Raw genomic sequence first — 20,242 nt, forward strand, 5'->3', positions numbered from 1 at the left:
TAAATCGATAGAATATTAAAATGTTGATAGTTATTTTTTAAAATTAAGATTAAACTAAAATAAAATATAGAAGTTAAAAGGGCTAAATTTTTTATTATGTCAATTTTATTGACTGTAATATTATCTGTCATTAAGTTTTTAACGAGAAAAAATTAATTTATTATTTTTTAAGTTAAATGATTATTTTATAATTTTTGATATAAAAAATATTATATGATCAAAGTACTATTTGCATATTTTACCCTAAAATTAATCTGTTACAAAATAATTGAAGAACCAATGAAACGACACCGTATCAAGTACAATTTGTGTGGCATTGGTAGGTGAAATGCCAAAGCAAAAATAGAATAAGCGCATTACAACCATTAGATCAGCCACGCATCAATCAGATTGTGATTTAGAGGGACCCACACTCCATCAATGAAATATCCACCTCTAGATCATCCAACGTCCATCAAACTCCATGAACCTTGAAACACTGCATTTTATAGTACCCCTCGGTTCAAACTTCAACCTAGGGGTTTCTCTTTCCAAAACCTTCTCCTATATTCATCGGCGTAGGAAGAAGAGAAGAAAGACCGCCAAAATGGCCGCACCGGAAGCTCCTCTCTGCTATGTCGGCGTCGCTCGCCAATCTGCTGCTTTTCGTCTCATGAAGCAAATGGTACGCATCCTTATAAATGTATCGACGTAAGTTTTTGTGATATTTATTTTATTTATTGTTTGAGTGGCCCGGTTTAGGGATGGGAAGAAGGAGAAGGGCTTGGCAAGGATAAACAAGGGATCAAAGGTCACGTTAGAGTTAAAAACAAGCGGGATACTACTGGTTCGTTTCTAATCCTTTTATTTCTTCCTTATTATAATCATTTTCTCTGCATCTGTTTGTTTGTTTGTTTAGTTGTTTGATTTAGTTTATTTACTTATAGATGTTGAAGTTGTTTCTGGAGGATTTGAATTGGAGGATGAAAGAAATACTTTTAAAATTTTATTTTTATTTATATTTGAAAATCATGGAACAGGTATTGGATTAGATAAACCTAATCCGTGGGCGTTTGATACTGCTCAGTTTGATAGTATTCTCAAAGGATTGAAAGTGGTGCGAATCTGAATATTATTTTGACCTTGTACTGTGTTCAATTTTGACTCATTAGCTCATTATCTTTTTCTTTTTTTTATAGAAGCAAGCAGTGCAAACCAATGATGAAGGTATGATTGATGACTAAAGAAAATTTCTTCTCATATTTATAATTGGTTAGAACTTCGAATGACATTGTTTGAGAAGTAATTTAATTTTACTGAACAGCTGAAAAGAATGAAAATCGAGTAGAAACCAAGGCCGATGTGCCTAATGATGCTGAAGAACAAGTTGTCAAGGCTACTCGACCCCAGGGAAGGTTGGTGTATTAGTTGCATGTGCTTTTAGTGGTAAGAGATTGCCGGTTGTTTAATTAATGTTTGATGTTATTCGTTCTTCTTAGATATAAGAAAAGAGAGAGAGGGAAGCTTGTGCTTGCATATTCTTCTAAGGATCTTGAAGGAATTCTTGTAAGTTCTAAAACTTCATTATGTCTTATGGCCTTTGTCTTCTTCAGAGTGTTTAGACTGTTGAAAGTTTTTACTTGTTTGAAGCTGTGGCAATGATGATGTCCATTTTATATTTTACTTAAGTATGTGATATTTGTTGTTGTCTTTCAAGATGCAAAATAATTATATCAGAACAAAATGTAATACATCAAATATTTGTCTTGAAATGTGTTCACTTGTAAATTATTATTCAAGTTTGATTTATTAATAACGTCCAAATTTGGATATCTTTGAATGAGCTAAAGACTCAGACACAAACCATTGTAAAATCATAACGATTCAATAACAAACAGGTCTTATGCTTTGGTCAAATGTTGAAGAACCTTTCAACATCGTGCGAAAATTGAAATATTCATTTAAATCTTTTTTTTTTTAATTTTGTTTGATAGAATTATCAATTCATATTTTTAGATGGTTCTCTTCCCCTTGGAATTAGTATTTGATTAGACGTGTCTTTAACATTTACTGGTTTTTTAGGTTGAAACAATCACACTATTTACCATACATATTTTGTAATAGGCCAAAAAGGTTGAGCAGCCATTGCCTGTAATTCCTGATGTCGGTGGTGAATTGGAGATCATAGAGCCAACAGAAACTAATGATTTTTCTGCTGAAGGTAATACTACACGTAAATTGATGAAAAACTTTTGTAATCTAGTTCATACTGAAAACTTGGGTGAATTATTGCATTAAGGTGTCATTTCCTTTGCGTTGTGGTGTTCAGAAAATTTGTTCATCTTTATAGATTTTGCAGTACTATTGAAGGTGGGAAGACATAATTTTTTCCATCGAGTGTATATTATCTTGTACCTGAACAACTTGTTCTTTCCATGGAAAGAATATTCGTGACCTCTTCTCTTGTTTACTTTTTGCTGCTTTAGCTGTCTGCCATTGATCGACTCAGAAATTTAGCTCTTTGTCACAGGAAACAAAGTTGAGTGTGTTTCCCTGGATTGGTGGGGCTATAAATATGGATTTGTTTCTGGGGGTTTTCTGGGAGAGTCTACAAGAAAGAAATCGATAAAAACTGGAGTGTCAAAAAAATCAACGGAGAGAACGGTATTTTTTGAAGATGACCAAGAGAATCTCTACAAACTTGTGCAAGTATGTCTATTTTTTTTCTGGTTATGAAAACTGCCGTACAGTTATTTTCATGATGAATCTAGTAGCATAATGGAGACTGGGAGATTGAAGGAATGAATTCTTTTATTTCAAAATTCCAGGATAAAGCCACAACGGGAAAACAAGGTCTGGGCATCAAGGATCGACCAAAGAAAATAGCTGGAGTTCACTTTCAGGGGAAAAGGAAATCATTTAGCGATAGTGATGGTGAGAATTCTGATGATGTCGGCCCTCCACCAAAACAAATCCGCGACAATGCATCATTAGAAACAGACGAAGCTGATGAACCAAAACTAAAGTTGAAAAAGCTGTGCAAACGGCTTCTTCGTCAGGTACTTGATCTAAAAGGCAAGGTGTTTTAAATCGTGGAGCAAGTGTTTCTCTAATGATTAATTTATCTTCCTACTTCAGGTACCTGGAGATTCACTAAAACTAAAACAGCTGAAAGTACTTATTGATGAGCAATCATCTTCTGTTTTTTCCAACTTTTCTTCCAAGAAAGATGCTATCGCCTACTTGAAGCGAAAGGTGTTCTCATCTCTCCTTAGAACAGTTGTTTCCGATTTTATGAACATTTTGTTAACTTTTTTTTATGGATCTTTGTGCACAGCTCGAATGCAGCAGCAAGTTTTGTGTGGAGGGAAAGCGAGTGAGCCTTACATTTAGAAGCGGCTAGAGTAAACTTCTAATACGATTTTGATAGTCTTTTGGTGGCCACTATAAGCTAAGACTGAATTATTAGTACATTTATTTATGTTGATGCCATTTTTGTAGGTAAAACAAGATTCATCTCGATTAAAGGTTTGCTGACAGCCCGAAACTGGTTTTCTGTTTTTTATTTTTACTATTGTTTAAACATTTTTACTATTAGTTTCAGTATTAATTAGATGTTCAAATTTAACTATTCATTAATTTCAAATAGGTTTAAGGATAATTTTATTTTGTAATACATTCAAGTTAGTTATGTGATCATTTTTTAGTTGTATTAACTTAGTTGTTATCATCTTTACCCTTTTGATCAATTAAATGGTTGTCAATAATTACATTAGTGAGTGATGTGATTGTTTATGTGATAGTTAACTATGCTGATGTGATAATTTAAAATATTGATGTAACATTTTACATGAATAATTTAAAAGGTAAGCTACATAAATGATCACATAATTATGGATCGGGTCGTAAAATTGTCCCATAATGTTAACATTTAAGGGAGGTGTTTCGTGGCAATTAAAAAATTGGTATAATTAGGGTGTGAGTCCTTGTAAAGTTATGTATTTGCTATGTTGGCATGTTACTTTGTTTTCTTCCATTTTGGTCACTACTTGTATATGATTTGTTTCATTGAATTTTCATTTAATTCAATTTAATTCTGATTTTGTTTTTAATTTGTCTAACGTCTTAATTTGATCATTAACTTTAAAATCTTTTATTTTAGTCATGTATTAAATTTGTAGATTAAATCCCTTAGATTTTAGAATTAATCAATTTGATCACCAAGATTAATTTTAATTCTTAATTTTTAATTAGGTCTTGTTTTCAATTTAATTTTAAAAATTTATTTCTCCAACCAAAATATGACACATGTCACAATCTTATGACTATAATTTGAATATTAACTATAATATATATATATATATTTTTATCATTAATTATAATATATATTATAATTTGAATATTAAATTATTTTTAATAATTTCATATATATATATTTATAATCATTAAAAAATAAATATGAAAACAGTAAATTTAATTTAAAAATAGTAATATCATAATGATTTAAGTGTGGTCATATTCTCAATTAACTTAATAATATGAAACATCAATTATATCATATTATTTATTAACTACATTATGTCAATTATATCTCCCTAACATCACAATAATTTTATAATTAATAAAAATTATTTGACTTCACCGCGAATGCTCCTTAGCATAAGCCACAAACTTATGTATATCAAAGTATGTATAGAAGAGGAAGAAGATGATTGTGAAAGTATATTTGAATTCATATTTTATTCGCTTGACAAATAACATTTTCACACATTTAGGTCCTTATCTTTTGTACGTTTTACAATTTAGTAACTCTCTTTACTCTTTCAAAGTCCTACCACTAGGGGTGTTCAAAATCAGGTACCCATGTTTTCGGGTATCTGAAATATTGGGTACCCAGAATTTTTGGGTATCAAAATTTTGGCCCGTGTCTCGACCCATTACATATGGCTACCTGGTTTATAGTTTTTTAATTTTTAGAATTATATATATATTTTTAAAATATATATAGAACATTCTAAAATTTAAAAATTAAAGGTCTATAATATATAATTCACACATAAAGCTTAAAAAATCAAATTATATAATTGAAAGAAATATTAAAAATTAAAACAAAAATTAAAATTAAATTTTAATTGTTTTGAATGTTAGAGTGAAATAATAAGAAATTAAGAATGTTAATGTTTTGAATGTTTTAAAATAAATATTTTAAAAAATAATTTAGAATGTTAATGTGAAATAATTTAAGAAATTAATAATTTAGAATGTTATGGTAGAAAAATTTAAGAAATTAGGAATTTAGAATGTTAGAGTGAAATAATTTGAGAATTATAAATAAAATTTTAATAAAATATATATATATATATATATATATAATAAATCGAGTACCGGGTATGCTGGTACCCGGTTAAACAACATTTTTTATATTAAATTGAAATTAGGACCTAATTAAAAATTAAGAATTAAAGTTAAACTTGGTGATCAAATTGATTAATTCTAAAATCTAGGGGATTAGATCTACAAATTTAATACATGACTAGAATAAAATATTTTAAAGTTAATGATTAAATTAAGGCATTAGACAAATTAAAAATAAAATTAGGATCAAATTGGATTAAATAAAAATCCAAGGAAACGAATCATATACAAGTAGTGACCAAAATGGAAGAAAACAAAGCAGGGTGTCAGTGCCGTAAATACATAACTTTTCAAGGACATGTTCCCTAATTATACTATTTTTTTTAATTGTCACGTAAACACATCCTTTAAATGTTAACGTATTGTGGCCATTTTGAACCCTTTTAAATAGTTTAGGGCTATATTTGTCACAATTTTGAAAATGGTGGTCATTTTACAACTTGACCTATTGTTATGTGGTCATTTATGTAGTTTACCCTAATTTAAAAGATTAAAAAAATTAAAATATTAACGTCAAACTTCAATTGTCATCAATTTTTAAGGAAAAAAAGATGAATTTAAAATATATGACTACTCGAGTGATCATTTTATAACTTTTAATAATTAAGAGGCTCAACAAAACAATACCCTATAATCAAGAAACTATTTCATAACTTTTAATAGTTGAGGGTAGGGATGGGCACGAGACCCGAACTTGATAGCTTTTGACTCGACCCAAATATATTAGGTTGATTTTTTTAAAAAAAAATCATATTCGGATGGGATCAAAATTTTAGAGATTATGTTTGAGTTAGATCAGGTTTAAAGTGAAAAACATATGACCCAAAAAATTATAATTTTACCTTATAATTTAGAGATAATTACAATAAGACCCATTTATATATATTTTCAATTAAAACTCTAATTTTTCAATAAATAAAAGTAATATTTTTTTATAAATATATTATTTCAAGTAGGATTGAGTACAAATTTTATCTCGAAAGAGCAGATCGAGTTCAGGTCATGTGGAAGTTGTATAATATTCGGATGGAATTCGAATCAGATGGAGGATGTATAATTTTTTAGTCAGATCAAGTTGACTGAAAACCCGATCCAATCCGACCTATGCCATTCGTAGTTGAGGGACTCAAACAAAACAATACCCTATAATTGTTTAATTTAAATTTTATTATTAATTACTGTGTTATATATAAATTATGGATTTAATTTTTCCCTTCATTTTGATGATATCAAATCCGTTTATGATCATATTATTCTTATCATATTCGAGTCAAAAATAAAATTTTAAAATAAAAACACAAAAATTTAAAATAATAAAATTGAAGTATTAATATTAAATCTACAATTTACTCATAATTTAGCAATTCATATAAATTTACCATGCAAAGGTCAATGCAAACTCAATATTATATTTTAAGGGTAAATAATGTATTTAATACCTAAATTATTAGTTTTAATCTTTTAATATCTAAACTTTCAATTTTTTAAAACCATACTTAAAGTTTAGTTTTTGTTTCATTTTAGTAACCGTTGTTAAAAACTTTAGTTTTTGTTTCATTTTAATACTTGTTCAAAAATGTAACGTTATTTTTTAAAAAAAAATGAAAGTTTAAATACTAACACGAACCAAAACTGTAGTTTAAATACTAAACTACATCTTTTATGCTTTAATTCCGTTCTTAATCCTTCCAACAACATCGTTTTAGTGATTTAAGCCATGGGTTTTCAAAGCTAAAGAGAAAAGTTGTGGGAAATCAACCAAATCATAATGGAAGGGTGTGTGGCTAAGCAAGGAGCCTCATTTCGGGATTTAAACATCAATGTAGTGTATTTATAATGCTTTGGAGTGTTAAGCTTTCATAAATTTAAAGAATTTGCTAAGATTTGGTTATTTAAGCATTTTAGGTTTTATCTTTGAATTCATGATCAAATCACATTTTAGGTGTAAAGAATATGTTTTTAAGACACTAAATAACTTTCTAAAGCTTCAGTACAAGATTTGGAAACCAACCAAGTCATTTATGATGATTTTTTGGTGTTTCCTCGAGCCTAAACAAATCATTTATGAGTACGAGTATCGATACTGGATGAAAAATATCAATACTGATTGATTGGGGGTAAAAATTAGGGTTTCCAAGCAGGGAGTATTGATATTTCTAGGGAGAGTATCGATACTGTCCCCACAATATTGATACCAAGGGTGACAATATTGATATTGGGCCTATTTTTCAGTAGCATAATACATTTTTGGTACCGATACTTATAGGGGTATCAATACTTGATCTTAAGGTTACGATACTGCAAGTAGAGTATCGATACTACTCACTTGGGGTAGCATATTTGACCTATTTAAGGCTCGTAAGAGCTAAGGTTATGTGAGAACTAACTAATGTTTCAGGTGAGCGAAAATTGTACCAATGCTATGTGACACCGGGTTCCCCCTCCATGATCTACCTATGTGAGGACCAAGAGATCATTCAACATCTTAGTGGGAATTTCATCGATGCTATGTGACACTGGGTTCCCTCAGTTAACTAGTGTCTAATGGCATGTGAGATCAAATACTAGTCAGGTTTACATTCAAATAAAGCACAACAAAGTCATGTTGCATTCAGATAATGCACAGAAGTATCAATGTCGCATTTAGAATTTTAACTAATTTATAATTATACATTGAGTCCTTTATAATTTAAATTTTTATAATTTAAATTAATAGTGCTCATCGCTACTCGTTGAGTGTAGAAGAATCATCTGATCCTAATCGACAAAAACAATCAAAATCTAATACAGTCAAAATCCAATACAAACAATGAGTTAATGATCAGTTAAGGTAAGATATATGATAATTTTATTTTATATTTTTTGTTGTTAATTTTAATTTTTTATCCATGTTATAAAAAAGCATAATGAAAATAAATTATTCTTCTTGTTTTATGAATGTATATGGTGAACTGCACAATGATAAAAGAACTGTAGACACTCGTTTTTGTCTAGGTTGTAATCATTTATTATTATTATTATTATTATTATTATTATTATTATTATTATTTTTACATGTTACAACAAATTGGACCAAACTAGATTACAAATCGGGCCTAAAACACCAAACTGACACAATTAACCCAAACCGACCCAACAGTAGATCCAAATAGAGTCTCAACTAGCAGGGGCCCAATTAACCCAATCTTTTAGGGTGCGTTTGGTTCACGAAATGTAAAGTTACCTTTGAGAATAACATTACTGGAATGTAACATTATGTGATACATTACTGGGAATGTTACATTAGTGTGTTTGGTTTGTTTGGCAGGAATGTAAGATTATTATGTTTGGTTGATGGAATAAGAGATGACTGGAACATATATTTTATCAAATTGTCATTGTTCTATATGTTTTAACAAATGGAATTCTATAAATATTTATATGAAAATATTTGTATAAAAAATATCGAAAATATATTGCTTTATTATTTTAAATTTATATACTTTTTTAAAAAAATTATATATAATTTTTTTTATAAAATTTAAAAGATAAATGGGTAGAATAAAAGAGTAAATATATCATGTTTTATTTTAATTATAAATAATATTAATTTTACATTATTTATTTAAAAATATATTAAAATTTTACATCAACATTTTGATATTTTCAGAGAAGTGGGTATTGGGGGATCCTATGAGATAATGATGGAAGGTCCCTAAAAAATTCTCAAAATCAATTGGGTTGCTAGATCCTAAATGTGTGTTGCTTCCTTGCATCCTCTTGGTTTCCTTCAAATCAACATATTATAGACATACCACATATATTGCTTCAGGGTAGTGATGCAGAAGATCGCTCAGAACAAGCTCCAAAACCTTAAAAAACTGATCAAATTTTCACAGAGGAAAATAAAAAATAAATAAATAAATAACGGATGAAATTTTCATAGAGGAAAAGATTCAAGAGGTTTTCGGTAACAAAAACAAAAGCAAAGAAAAATGGAAACTAAGTAACATTACTGAGAAAATAAAAGAAAGGGAGTGGAGGAGAAATCTTACCAGGATAAATCTTATTGGGAAAAACTAATTTTTTTTGCCTGGACAGAAGCAAGGTCACGGGGAGAAGAAGAGAAAGGGTATTTTAACCCGGGAATAAATAAAAACCTATGGAATATGTGGGAATGACATTACCAGTAATAAAGTTCAAAATATTAATGTTGGTTCACAGATAATACCCTCAAGTGGGAATCTTTCCCATCCAAACGTGGGCATTACAACCTGGAAAAAAAATAATCCTATCAGTAATCCTCAAATCGATGATCCAAACGTCCCCTAGGTGTGACGCTTCCCCCGATATCACTGCTGCTTCTGCCACTTGCTTTTGTCACTCCATAGCCGTCGTTTCAACCAAAAATCGATTAGAAGTCCATTAACAAATCAGTCAAAAGAAAAGGGGAAATCACATCAAATAAAAAATATATAATAAGACAAAAATTCTGAAAATATTATGTATGTGAAAAGCTTGAAATAGGGTAAGCATGCCCTATGTTGGAGGCTTAATCAAACCATAATGAAATCAACATGCAAAGGGATACAAGATAAAAAAAATATCAGAGACCATTCGAGGGGAAACTAGTTTTGAAAAAAAGAGAAAAAATAAAACTAAAAAAATAAAAAGGAGAAAAGAAAACCTACCTTGTGGGCCAAAACTATTAGCATCAGAGAAGGAGTTCACGGGGAAGCCAAAGGGATAACGTTAGATCTAGATGTATATGGTGATTTTAAGCAATGGGGTCTTGGATTTGGGCAAAGAAAGCAAAAACAAGTGTTTTTGGGAGTGTCTTGTTTTCCCCGATCATTGTGAGCGGCGAAAAAAGTTGCCGGTGGACAGTGGCCATCTCCTCCGGTTAGAGGAGCTTGAGAACTCTCTCCCTCTTCCTTTAGAAACAAAAGGGAAAAATGAAAAGGCTTTATATGTTTAAGCCTTGATTTTAGGTTTTTATGCCTCTCATGAAACGCAACCGTTTAGGGGAGGGGAGTGTGACCCGCTTTTTAGTGGGTAATCTATGCGAGAGATCCTTGTTCTTTTGTAATGTTTCATTTTAGTCCTTAAATACAAGCTTCTGTTTGTTATGTTTTGAGCTTTAAATTGTGTTTTGTTTAGGATTTAGTTACTAATTGTCTATTAACAAATTCCGGTTAAATCACTAATCATGGCTAGTACTTTGATAAAAATTTGACTATTTGTTTGCATGTTAGGATAAATATCTGACTTGATTCTTTGGTTTTTAGATTTGTTATATTTTAGTCCTTCGTGTATTGTATGTAAGAAAATGTTTTATTGATGCTTTAGATCCCTCTAAGTCTACTGCATATTTGTTTTGGTCACCGTTTTAATAAAGTTATAATGCAAATAAGTGGGATTAATACCTCAATGGTGCTTTATTACCTTTATTTATTTTGATTAGGTGTTAAGTTACGCACGGGTGTGTGTAGAGTACATTTTTAAAATCATGTATCAGGTCTACATTTATTTACTTTAGTAATATATTTATATATTTTATTTGTCTTTTTATGTTTCAAAAATATGTAAATATATTTTAAGGATAGTTTTGTGATACTTGAATATCAATGTATTATATTTTAACAAGACGTTCTATTTAATATTTTGGATAGTTATAAAATATTTGATTGTTCAATTAACCTATGGAAGACCTCTAAAAATATAGAGTGTTTTTCCGAGGATTATTCGTATAAAATTGATACTTTGTGAGTACTCAATATTTATTTATATTCTATTGTTTAAAAAATGCTATATAATTTTTTCTAACATTCGTTAAAATGACGTGTTTTAGATTTTCGACCTACCCAACATAAAGGTCGATGGCGACTCCAAATCAAATTAATTCAATTTATTAAAAAATCACAATTCTCCTAAAATAAAGTCATAATTATTTTTAAATGTAATTTTTTTGTTTAAAAAAAGTTAGGAAAAAACGATTATATTTATAAAGGGGAAAAATTATATACCTGCAACATAACTTGAATTAATTTATTTAGTTTGAGATTGTGTTTTGATTTGCATGTTCTTAATTAGTAAATACAACTTTGACCCTAATGATGTCATGACTAATTAATTTAACTTGTGAGTAAATGATTTTATCCCAACATGGGCATGAGATTTTTTATTTTTGTACCTTATCCACATTACTCCACCATTTTACATAATAAATAAAAAGGCAATATTCGTTTGATTTAAATTATCGAAACAAATTATTCTAACTCACCTGGGTAGTTTAAGTCGATAATTTAAAGTGAACGAACACCCTCCAATGAAACAAATAAAAATGATCAATTTTAAAATCAATCAAGAGGGTGGAAAGGGAAATGTTCTCATATTTAGACTTATCGAAAATAAGCCTTTCTACCCTATTCGGAGGTTTAGATTCGGTACTTCTAAATATTCAAACATTCTTTATCTATCTTAAAGGCCCCTTAATTCTATTAATAAAATTTTGTTTGTTGCACAACTCTAAGTAAATAAATACCATGAATGAGACATTTCTTGTTTCCTTATGAATATAGGGAATAGTCATTCTACCTTATATTAGGTGGTGTTTCCCTTTTGGTTCGAAACGTTGAAATAAAAAATTAAAATTTTTGAGGAAAATATTAGTGATTCATCGATTTAATTAGAATGAAAGGGACACCATTCTACTTCATATAAGGTGGTTAACTTTTGTAACACCCTAAACCTGATTGAGCCTAAAATGCCACATTGGGCTACTGAGGTAACCCTTGATTTTTAAAACTTATTTGTTTTCTTTTTAAACATGTTGAATGGTTTATAAATAAAACATAAATAATTGTTATAAAAATATTTTACAAAATGGAACTCCATGACACATAATTTAGAAAAAAATAATACATCTTGAGGTTTACAACTCAAATACATAAGTAAGGTTCTATGAATACACATGCTCAATAAAGCTACAATACAATACTCTGAAAGAGATGATGGAAGTCCTACCGCGACGATGCTCCACGAATTGCTCAAGCTACTAACCCGCTAACGGAAAGCATCCAAAGGCTGAGCTTACAAAGCTCAATTGTATAATTTCTAATCTATAGCAACATTAAGAGCTTCACAAACACAAGTATGCTAAAGATATGATACTAAGCAGTAGGTACTTGCATGATCTAGATCAAGTGCTACCTACTTAAGGTTTAATTGTTCTATCACTGAAAGAGGAGTCTCACGCTTCCCTTAATCCTCTACTAAGGACCTTTCCATGAGTACACCTCTAAAGGGTCTCTAACCCTAATGACTGTAACTGCTAACCATTATCTAAAGATACATTATTTGAAATAAAGTGTAAATTATACCAGTGATCACCTAACTATTGCCCATTTTTATTTTGACCAATATTTTAAAAAAAATTCAATTAGGTCACTCAACTATTTAAATGCATTCAATTAAGCCACTTGCCATTAATATGTAACGAAAAAGTTGATGTGATAGTTAAAATATTTGATATAATTACACATTTGGTCATTGTTACGTATATAGTCTGTCAATTTGATCCTAATTTTAATAAATTAAAATAAACTTAACCCTCATATCAAATGGTGCCATGTATAATGACCCAAAATTTAACTTTTAATTTTAATTTTAAAAGTTACGACATATTCTATATTTATAACAAAACACAATTTATAACAAAACCTTTTTCTAAAAAATTGAATAACTCAAGCAATAATTTATGATATTAAATTTAAAGCAAACTAAATTTATCATCCTTTTGATATAGGTAAATCTCTTAGTGCAAAACTTTCCATGCTAATTCCACTGTGTCAAACGTGAAAAAAATGTCACATTTTTCTATTAGAAATTTACTAGATAAAAATTTATTAATTTTACATGTTAGATCATATAACCTTTTTCTAGTAGAATGTTATTTACAAATAGTAGTAGGTTAAAAATTTTGTCCAACGAACTTTATAAGAATGATAAACTATAATTTCCGTAAAACTAAAAGAGTTTATGGTACCATTACGAGATGCTTCTGAGAACCGTAAATGGAATTTCTAGTAAAATTTTGTTTTGTTATAAATATAGAATATGTCATAACTTTTAAAATCTTTTAAAATTAAATATTTGAAGGTTATGTTTATTTTAATTTATTAAAATTAGGACCAAATTGATAGAATATATAAGTAACAGTGACCAAATGTGTAATTATACCAAATATTTTAAATGTCACATTAGCTTCTCCGTTAAATATTAATAGCAAGTGGTTTAATTTAATGCATTTAAATAGTTGAGTATCTGATTGACAAAATTTCAAAAATATTAGTCAAAATGAAAAGGGACGATAGTTAGGTGGTCATTGGTATAATTTACCTTTTATTTTAAATAATTTATCTTTAAATTTTTAAATAATTTATAATTACACGTTAAATCCTTTAGAATTTAAATTTTTATAAATTAAACTAATGGTACTCGTTATTAATGATGCTTATTGCTGCTCATCGAGCGCTATAAAATTTTCCATTAGGATCAACCGTATTCAACGAAGCAACCTTTACTCTCTTGCTTTTATATATGATTGTCTAGAAAGAACAAAAAATATAAACTATAAATTATAGATCATCTTAGATTATAAATCAAATATCAAAAAGGAAAAAAAAAAGAGAAGAACAGAAAAGAACTTACTATTTTTTTCTCTTCACGTTAAAGAAGAAAGAAAAAGATGGAGTCATGGCCTGGAACGGTTTAACAAAAATATAATTATATTTGAAATTCTTGAATATATATATATATTCTAAATCAAAGAAACAAACAACAATACTAAAATTTATAAATCAAAATTACATAATTTAAAAATAAAGAATAAAAAATTAAAAATAAAACTAAATTTATAATCCCTTTTATATATAAAAAAAATTTGTATTTAATATACATATTTAATATTACAATTTTTTTATCATCTGTATTAATACATGATTTTTTTATCATTCATACTAAAATAAAATATATTAATCTATATTAAATAAAATATATAATAGATAATCCACATAAAAAATATATTTAAAACATAATCCGAATACATCATATGAAATTAGATCTAATAAACTTGATCCAAATCGAATATTATATTTATAATTAAACATAATCATTAATTTTTTTTCTTATTCAAAAAATATTATATTGATAATTAAACATTAAAAAAATAGTTAAAATTTTAATTTATAACTAAAATTTTCAATTTTCACCAAATAAATCACATTGTAATTGTTTTGGACCAACACAATATGAAAAAGGTCACAAACTCTAATGCATCTTATAGGTCGAGTTTAAGTTAAATTATTATCCCTAAAATCGATACCTACATGAATGCATCTAATATAAACTTTAAGTTGAATATTTTAAGTCATGTACAAAAATGAGTAAATAATTAACTAATTGTGGGTTTTTATTTGTTAATCTTATCATTTAGGCTCAACTTCACTTTTAGTATCTCAATTATTACTTTTATTCTATTTTGGTCAGCCAACTATTTTTTTTTTAAAATCATACTTAATGTTTAGTTTTGATTCCATTTTGGTCATTTATAGTTGAAAAATTAATTGTGATGCTGACGTATTACTATAAGATAATGTCATGCCATCATAAATGTCACGCCATCATAAATGTCACGCTAATTTTTTTAATAATGGATGGAAAAAATAAAATTAAAATGTAATATTAAGCATGATTTAGAAAAATGGTTAAACCCAAAAACAATAAAGCCATGATTTTATCTTAAACAACCCAAATTGGAGTATGAATATACTGAGCAAAAAAAGGGAAGAGCAAAATGGTTCCCATGAGTTAAATGGTGGTCCAAAGTCCAACCCAAAAAATAAATAAGCTTCCACCATATGGAGTTTCCCTGCACTTCAAGTAATAATATATATATATATATATATATATATATATATATATATATATATATATATATATATATATATATATATATATATATATATATATATATATACGTTACAATAACATAATTTAAGGCTAAAATATTTTGAAAATAAATATAACAGAAAGCATGATAAAAATTATAACATTTTAAGTTGAGTGCAATCTAAAATGTTACAATTTTCTAATATTTTTGTAGAATGTAAGATTTTCGGTTGTAATATAAAATATTATAAAAATATAACATTTTAGGTTCAACAAGACATTATCTAAAATATTATACTTTTTATCACATTTTTATTTGTGTTTGTTTCCATAATTTTTAACCTTAAATTATGTGGTAGTTACTTGCGCTTTCCTTTCTTCAACCCACACCGCTATTTGCTCAAAGCCTACATATCCACAATAATACCCCCAATGACAATAATAAACATGTATATATTCGAGTGAAAGTTATAGTTTAATCCATTAAAAAATGAAAATGTTTCATACTCAGAAATCAGATACAAAAATACCGTAATCAGAGATCATATCAGAAATATACAGTAAATCAGATATCAGATAAACAATAATAAAAAATTAGGTATCATCCCGTAAAAATATTCAGTATCATCATAAATCTAAAACAATTTAGCTGAATAGTTTAAAATAGTAATGTAACACCATCAGAAAACACACCTGTATCGGTCTGAGTAGTCTGATAGGAAAGCCTACTGCTGAGTCTACCGATCATGATCAACGACACTGCTAGATCCTATGAATCAAAAAATCTATATAATAATCTTAATATGAATAATAATAACATCTATTTAAACAATTTACAGAAACCAACGAGTAACTCTCGAAGAACACGAATCGAACGGATTTGACGGACGAGAAACACCGGATCTAACCAACCCTCGGTTGGGTGCAACACGAGTACATTCATAAAAATATTTTCTCGAATCAATTCCAAAACCAAATCTCAAATAAATAAGCAAAAATGCTAAAAAAATAAGTATTTCTGGATTAACGAGCTCGATTCAGAGCTTTCAGGTCAGAATTTGGCAAAACAGATCACAAAATCAAACTTAGAACGTCGAAAAACGACATTATGGAGGTTTTCGAAAAAAGTCAATGTCGGTCAACAATCAACGGACAACGGCTGACCCGTTCGGTTCGGGTTGGATCGGGTCGGACAGGCGAGTCAGGTAGGGTAGGCGGGTCGACCCAATTTCTAGAACCCACCAGGCGTTGGGACTTCCCACGCGTAGTGGCGGTGCATGGGGATGTGTGGGGCCTTCGGGGGTCGAAAAATTTACCGAAAAATCATAAAAATTATTTTCAAGAATTTTAAGGTACTTACAAGTCTCAGTTTACAACGGTGAACGACGAAGAGTTCGATTCGATAACAAAGAGAATTTGCTTTCACTCACCCCTCCACACGTTAGAGACGAAGACAACGAGGCGACCATCGTTGAACTCTGGATGATGTAAGGAACACCATGGTATGGGCAGTGTCGACCACAGAGTAATGGTCAGAATCATATGACGATCAAAGTTTCTTGATTAAAAAGGGAAGGTTTGAAGAGAGAGAAAATAAGTTTCCAAAAAGGAAACGGTTGAATTTTTGGGTTTTAAACCCAACAAAAAATGGGTAAATTACATTGTAGGTCCTCAAACATTGGTTACTTTCTAATTTGGGCATAAATTTATCTAAAATTTTATTTTGGTCTTCGAATTTAATTAAAATTTTAATTTAGTCCTCAAAAAAATTAAAAAAATTTAGGCCTTAATTTGGGGTATGAAATAAGTGATCAACCGTATAGTTAACCCATAAAAAAATATAGGTTTAAGCCTGAAACTGGTTTTCTATTTTTTTTATTTTTACTAATGGTTGACCAATGAATAAAATATTGGAACTGAACTTCTTAGTTTCAGTATTAATTGGATGTTCTAATATAACTATTCATTAATTTTAAATAGGTTTAAGGATAATTTTATTTTATAATACATTCAAGTTAGTTATGTTATCATATTTTAATTGTATTAAATTTAGTTTTTGAACTTATTAAATCACATAATCTCTCCTCTTTGATCAATTAAATGGTTGTCAATAATTACATTAGTGATATGATAGTTAAACATATTGATATGATGGGTTGTTTATGTGATATTTAATTATATTGATAGTTAATTATATTGATGTGATAACTTAAAATATTGATGTAATAGTTTACATGAATAATTTTGGTAGAGAGATTTGGTTTTTTTGCGAGTTTGAAGGTATAATTGATTTTATAAAAATTTCGAGTATTTAATGAAAAATTTAGAAAATATTATTTCTTTTGTCTATTTTTTTTAAATTATCTTATTTAAAATATCTTATTAGACAAATCAACAAATAAAAATCTTGTATTTCATTTTTATCATTATACATTTTATTTTTTACATCTATCAAAATAAATTTGTCAAATATATCAATAACCTTTTGGGGATAATTTTATCATTTTTCTTGATTAAATTAATATTCTAAAATTATGTGTATAATTAATATAAAACATAAATTATGGGAATAAGAGAGTATAATTTTTTTTAAAATTATTTTGAAAATAATTAAAACAAAAAATACTGCAAAATATTAGACACAAAACAACAAAATATCATAATGTTTAATTAAATAATTACTTTTACTAATATTTTTTTAACATTTTGGCTTTAACATTTTTTGGGGGGTAAAAATCACTTTGTGGATGAAAATTGTTTTGATAGTTAACCAATTGTTAAGGTTTCAAAAAATGAATTTTTGTCCTAAGATAAAATGTTGGGAGTTAAAATACTCCAGAAAACAACATAATAAATGTTATAATGACTATTTATCGAACATTAAAAAATTTTGTGCATGTAACTTTGTTGGGAGACTCCTCCCAAAACTAATTGTGCGACGTAAGTCGATCCAGATTAGTCGAAATGAAGCCTCGGAATCGAGAAGGCGATATATATATATATATATCCTTTTCCTCGCTGAATCTATAGAATTATTGTTTTTTTTTCCTAAAAAGGTTTTATCTTATAATATATATTTACATTTATAATCAATTAATGTAATACTTTAAAAATGGGTTCTTCGCCCACAAGTGGGTGGGATGGATTGTACCATAGGAAAAAAATAGGGAACTTCAAACTAATTTTGTCAATGTAAAAATATCGTGGAAAAGATTGGGTTTTAAAGTAATGAACAAATAAATAGATTTAGAGTCGCCATCGATATTTGGGTTAGGTAGATCGAATATTTAAAAATACATTTTAAAATAATTTTAAGAAAAATAATTTTAAAAGATAAAAAATGATATGTGTTTAATCAAGAATTCGTTTTGAAAAAGGGTTCGGGAGTCGATTATGCATGGGAAATGATTAGCACCCCCACAACGCCCGAAATCGGTACCTAATTGATTATACGTCATCTAAATATTGAAATTGACAAATTCGAATAACATTTAAATTATGATCATTTTTAGAAAAAAAATATAAGGATTGTTATTTTGCACGAACAATTTTCGAAATACATTCCTTGTCAGTTAAGGGGGCATTTCTATGGATTCCCCATACAAAATAACATTGCCCAAATTTTTAGATAAAATACATATATTAAACACATTGAAAAAAACAAATTCATTCGAATATATAAAAGGCATTATTTTGTTCGAACAATTCTTGGAAACACACTCCTTGTCAGTTAAGACATGTTTCTATAAATTCCTCGAGTAGAATAATATTTGAAAATATTATAACTAGCAGGAAATTAACAAATATGTAAATGATAGATCAAAATAATAAATATCCTGACTTTAGGGATTAAAATATACAACCAATAAGAAATAAAGGCAACTATTGCAAATATTTTACAAACTAGGTTCTACAATCATAAATAAACTAACTTCAATCATTTAAGACCAAAATGGAAATATTTAAAGTAAGGTACTCCAATTAAAATATTCCTAAAAATAAGATAATAAGTAGAAAGGGACTAAAATGGAATAAAAAACAAAAACAATAGCCAATTCATAATCAATCAGTGACTAAAATGCGTAAATTGAAGATATCGTATCTAAATTATAATCAGAACCCAAACAGTGGATAAAATGAATAAAAATAAAACCAGTGAATTAATTCGAATAAACCACAATAAAAATATGACTAAATTAAAACAAACACAAATTATATCACAAAATTAAAAAAATAAGATAAATAGAGGATCAGTGACTGAAATGGAAAAACACACATAAAGTAGAGGGACCTATAAGAAAATAAACCAAAAAGTTAGTGTTGAGAAATAAAAAGGGAAAATCACTAAATCAGTCCATAATTAAAAAAAAATTAAACAATCACTACATACAACCAAAATATAAAACACGCCTAAACATACAAGAACTAAACAGAAATTAAACAAAAAATATATAACAAGCATAAGAAACAGGTAAATTATAAAACCAATCCCTTTAAGTGACCATTTTGCAAAAACACACATAACTTAGGGGGATCTAAGTGCAATTTCCCCTAAAGTTTTCTATAAATATCATCTTTTTTTTATTTATTAATTTTCATTTTTTTTAAAATCTAGAGAGAGAGAGGCCCTCCTTCTCTCTAGAAAATCAACCGTTGTCGGTGGCTTACACTCGCCGCCCGTCGTCGGTTGCCGTTGGCCACCAAATTTTACCTGAAGATCTGTCTCGGGCTCCTTGTCTCGGATCTGGGCTCCGTTTTGCTAGAAGATGTGTCGTTTGTCGTAAAAATATCAAAAAACCGTTCGACTTTCCCAAGCTCCAATCTCCACCGTCCGTCGTCAGATCGTCGTGATTTTTCAGTATGTTGGTCTCGTCACCCTTGCGAATCTTTTCATCGTTTGGATGTTGGAAAGGAGGCT

At 28.5% G+C, this 20,242-nt stretch overlaps 1 protein-coding gene across 1 annotated transcript; it reads left to right on the forward strand.

Moving 5' to 3' along the window:
• Nucleotides 1-522: 522 nt before the first annotated feature.
• LOC120123655 lies at nt 523-14,586 on the forward strand. The gene is made up of 12 exons (XM_039142497.1): nt 523-664; nt 742-826; nt 1,020-1,096; nt 1,179-1,206; nt 1,304-1,394; nt 1,479-1,545; nt 2,104-2,200; nt 2,510-2,688; nt 2,808-3,038; nt 3,118-3,234; nt 3,317-3,380; nt 14,570-14,586. Coding segments are annotated over exons 1-12 (1,116 nt in total). The 5' UTR covers nt 523-586; the 3' UTR covers nt 14,572-14,586.
• Nucleotides 14,587-20,242: the final 5,656 nt, after the last annotated feature.

This window comes from Hibiscus syriacus, unplaced genomic scaffold (assembly GCF_006381635.1).
Source record: "Hibiscus syriacus cultivar Baekdansim isolate YM2019G1 unplaced genomic scaffold, ASM638163v2 tig00110402_pilon, whole genome shotgun sequence".
Lineage (NCBI taxonomy): Eukaryota > Viridiplantae > Streptophyta > Magnoliopsida > Malvales > Malvaceae > Hibiscus > Hibiscus syriacus.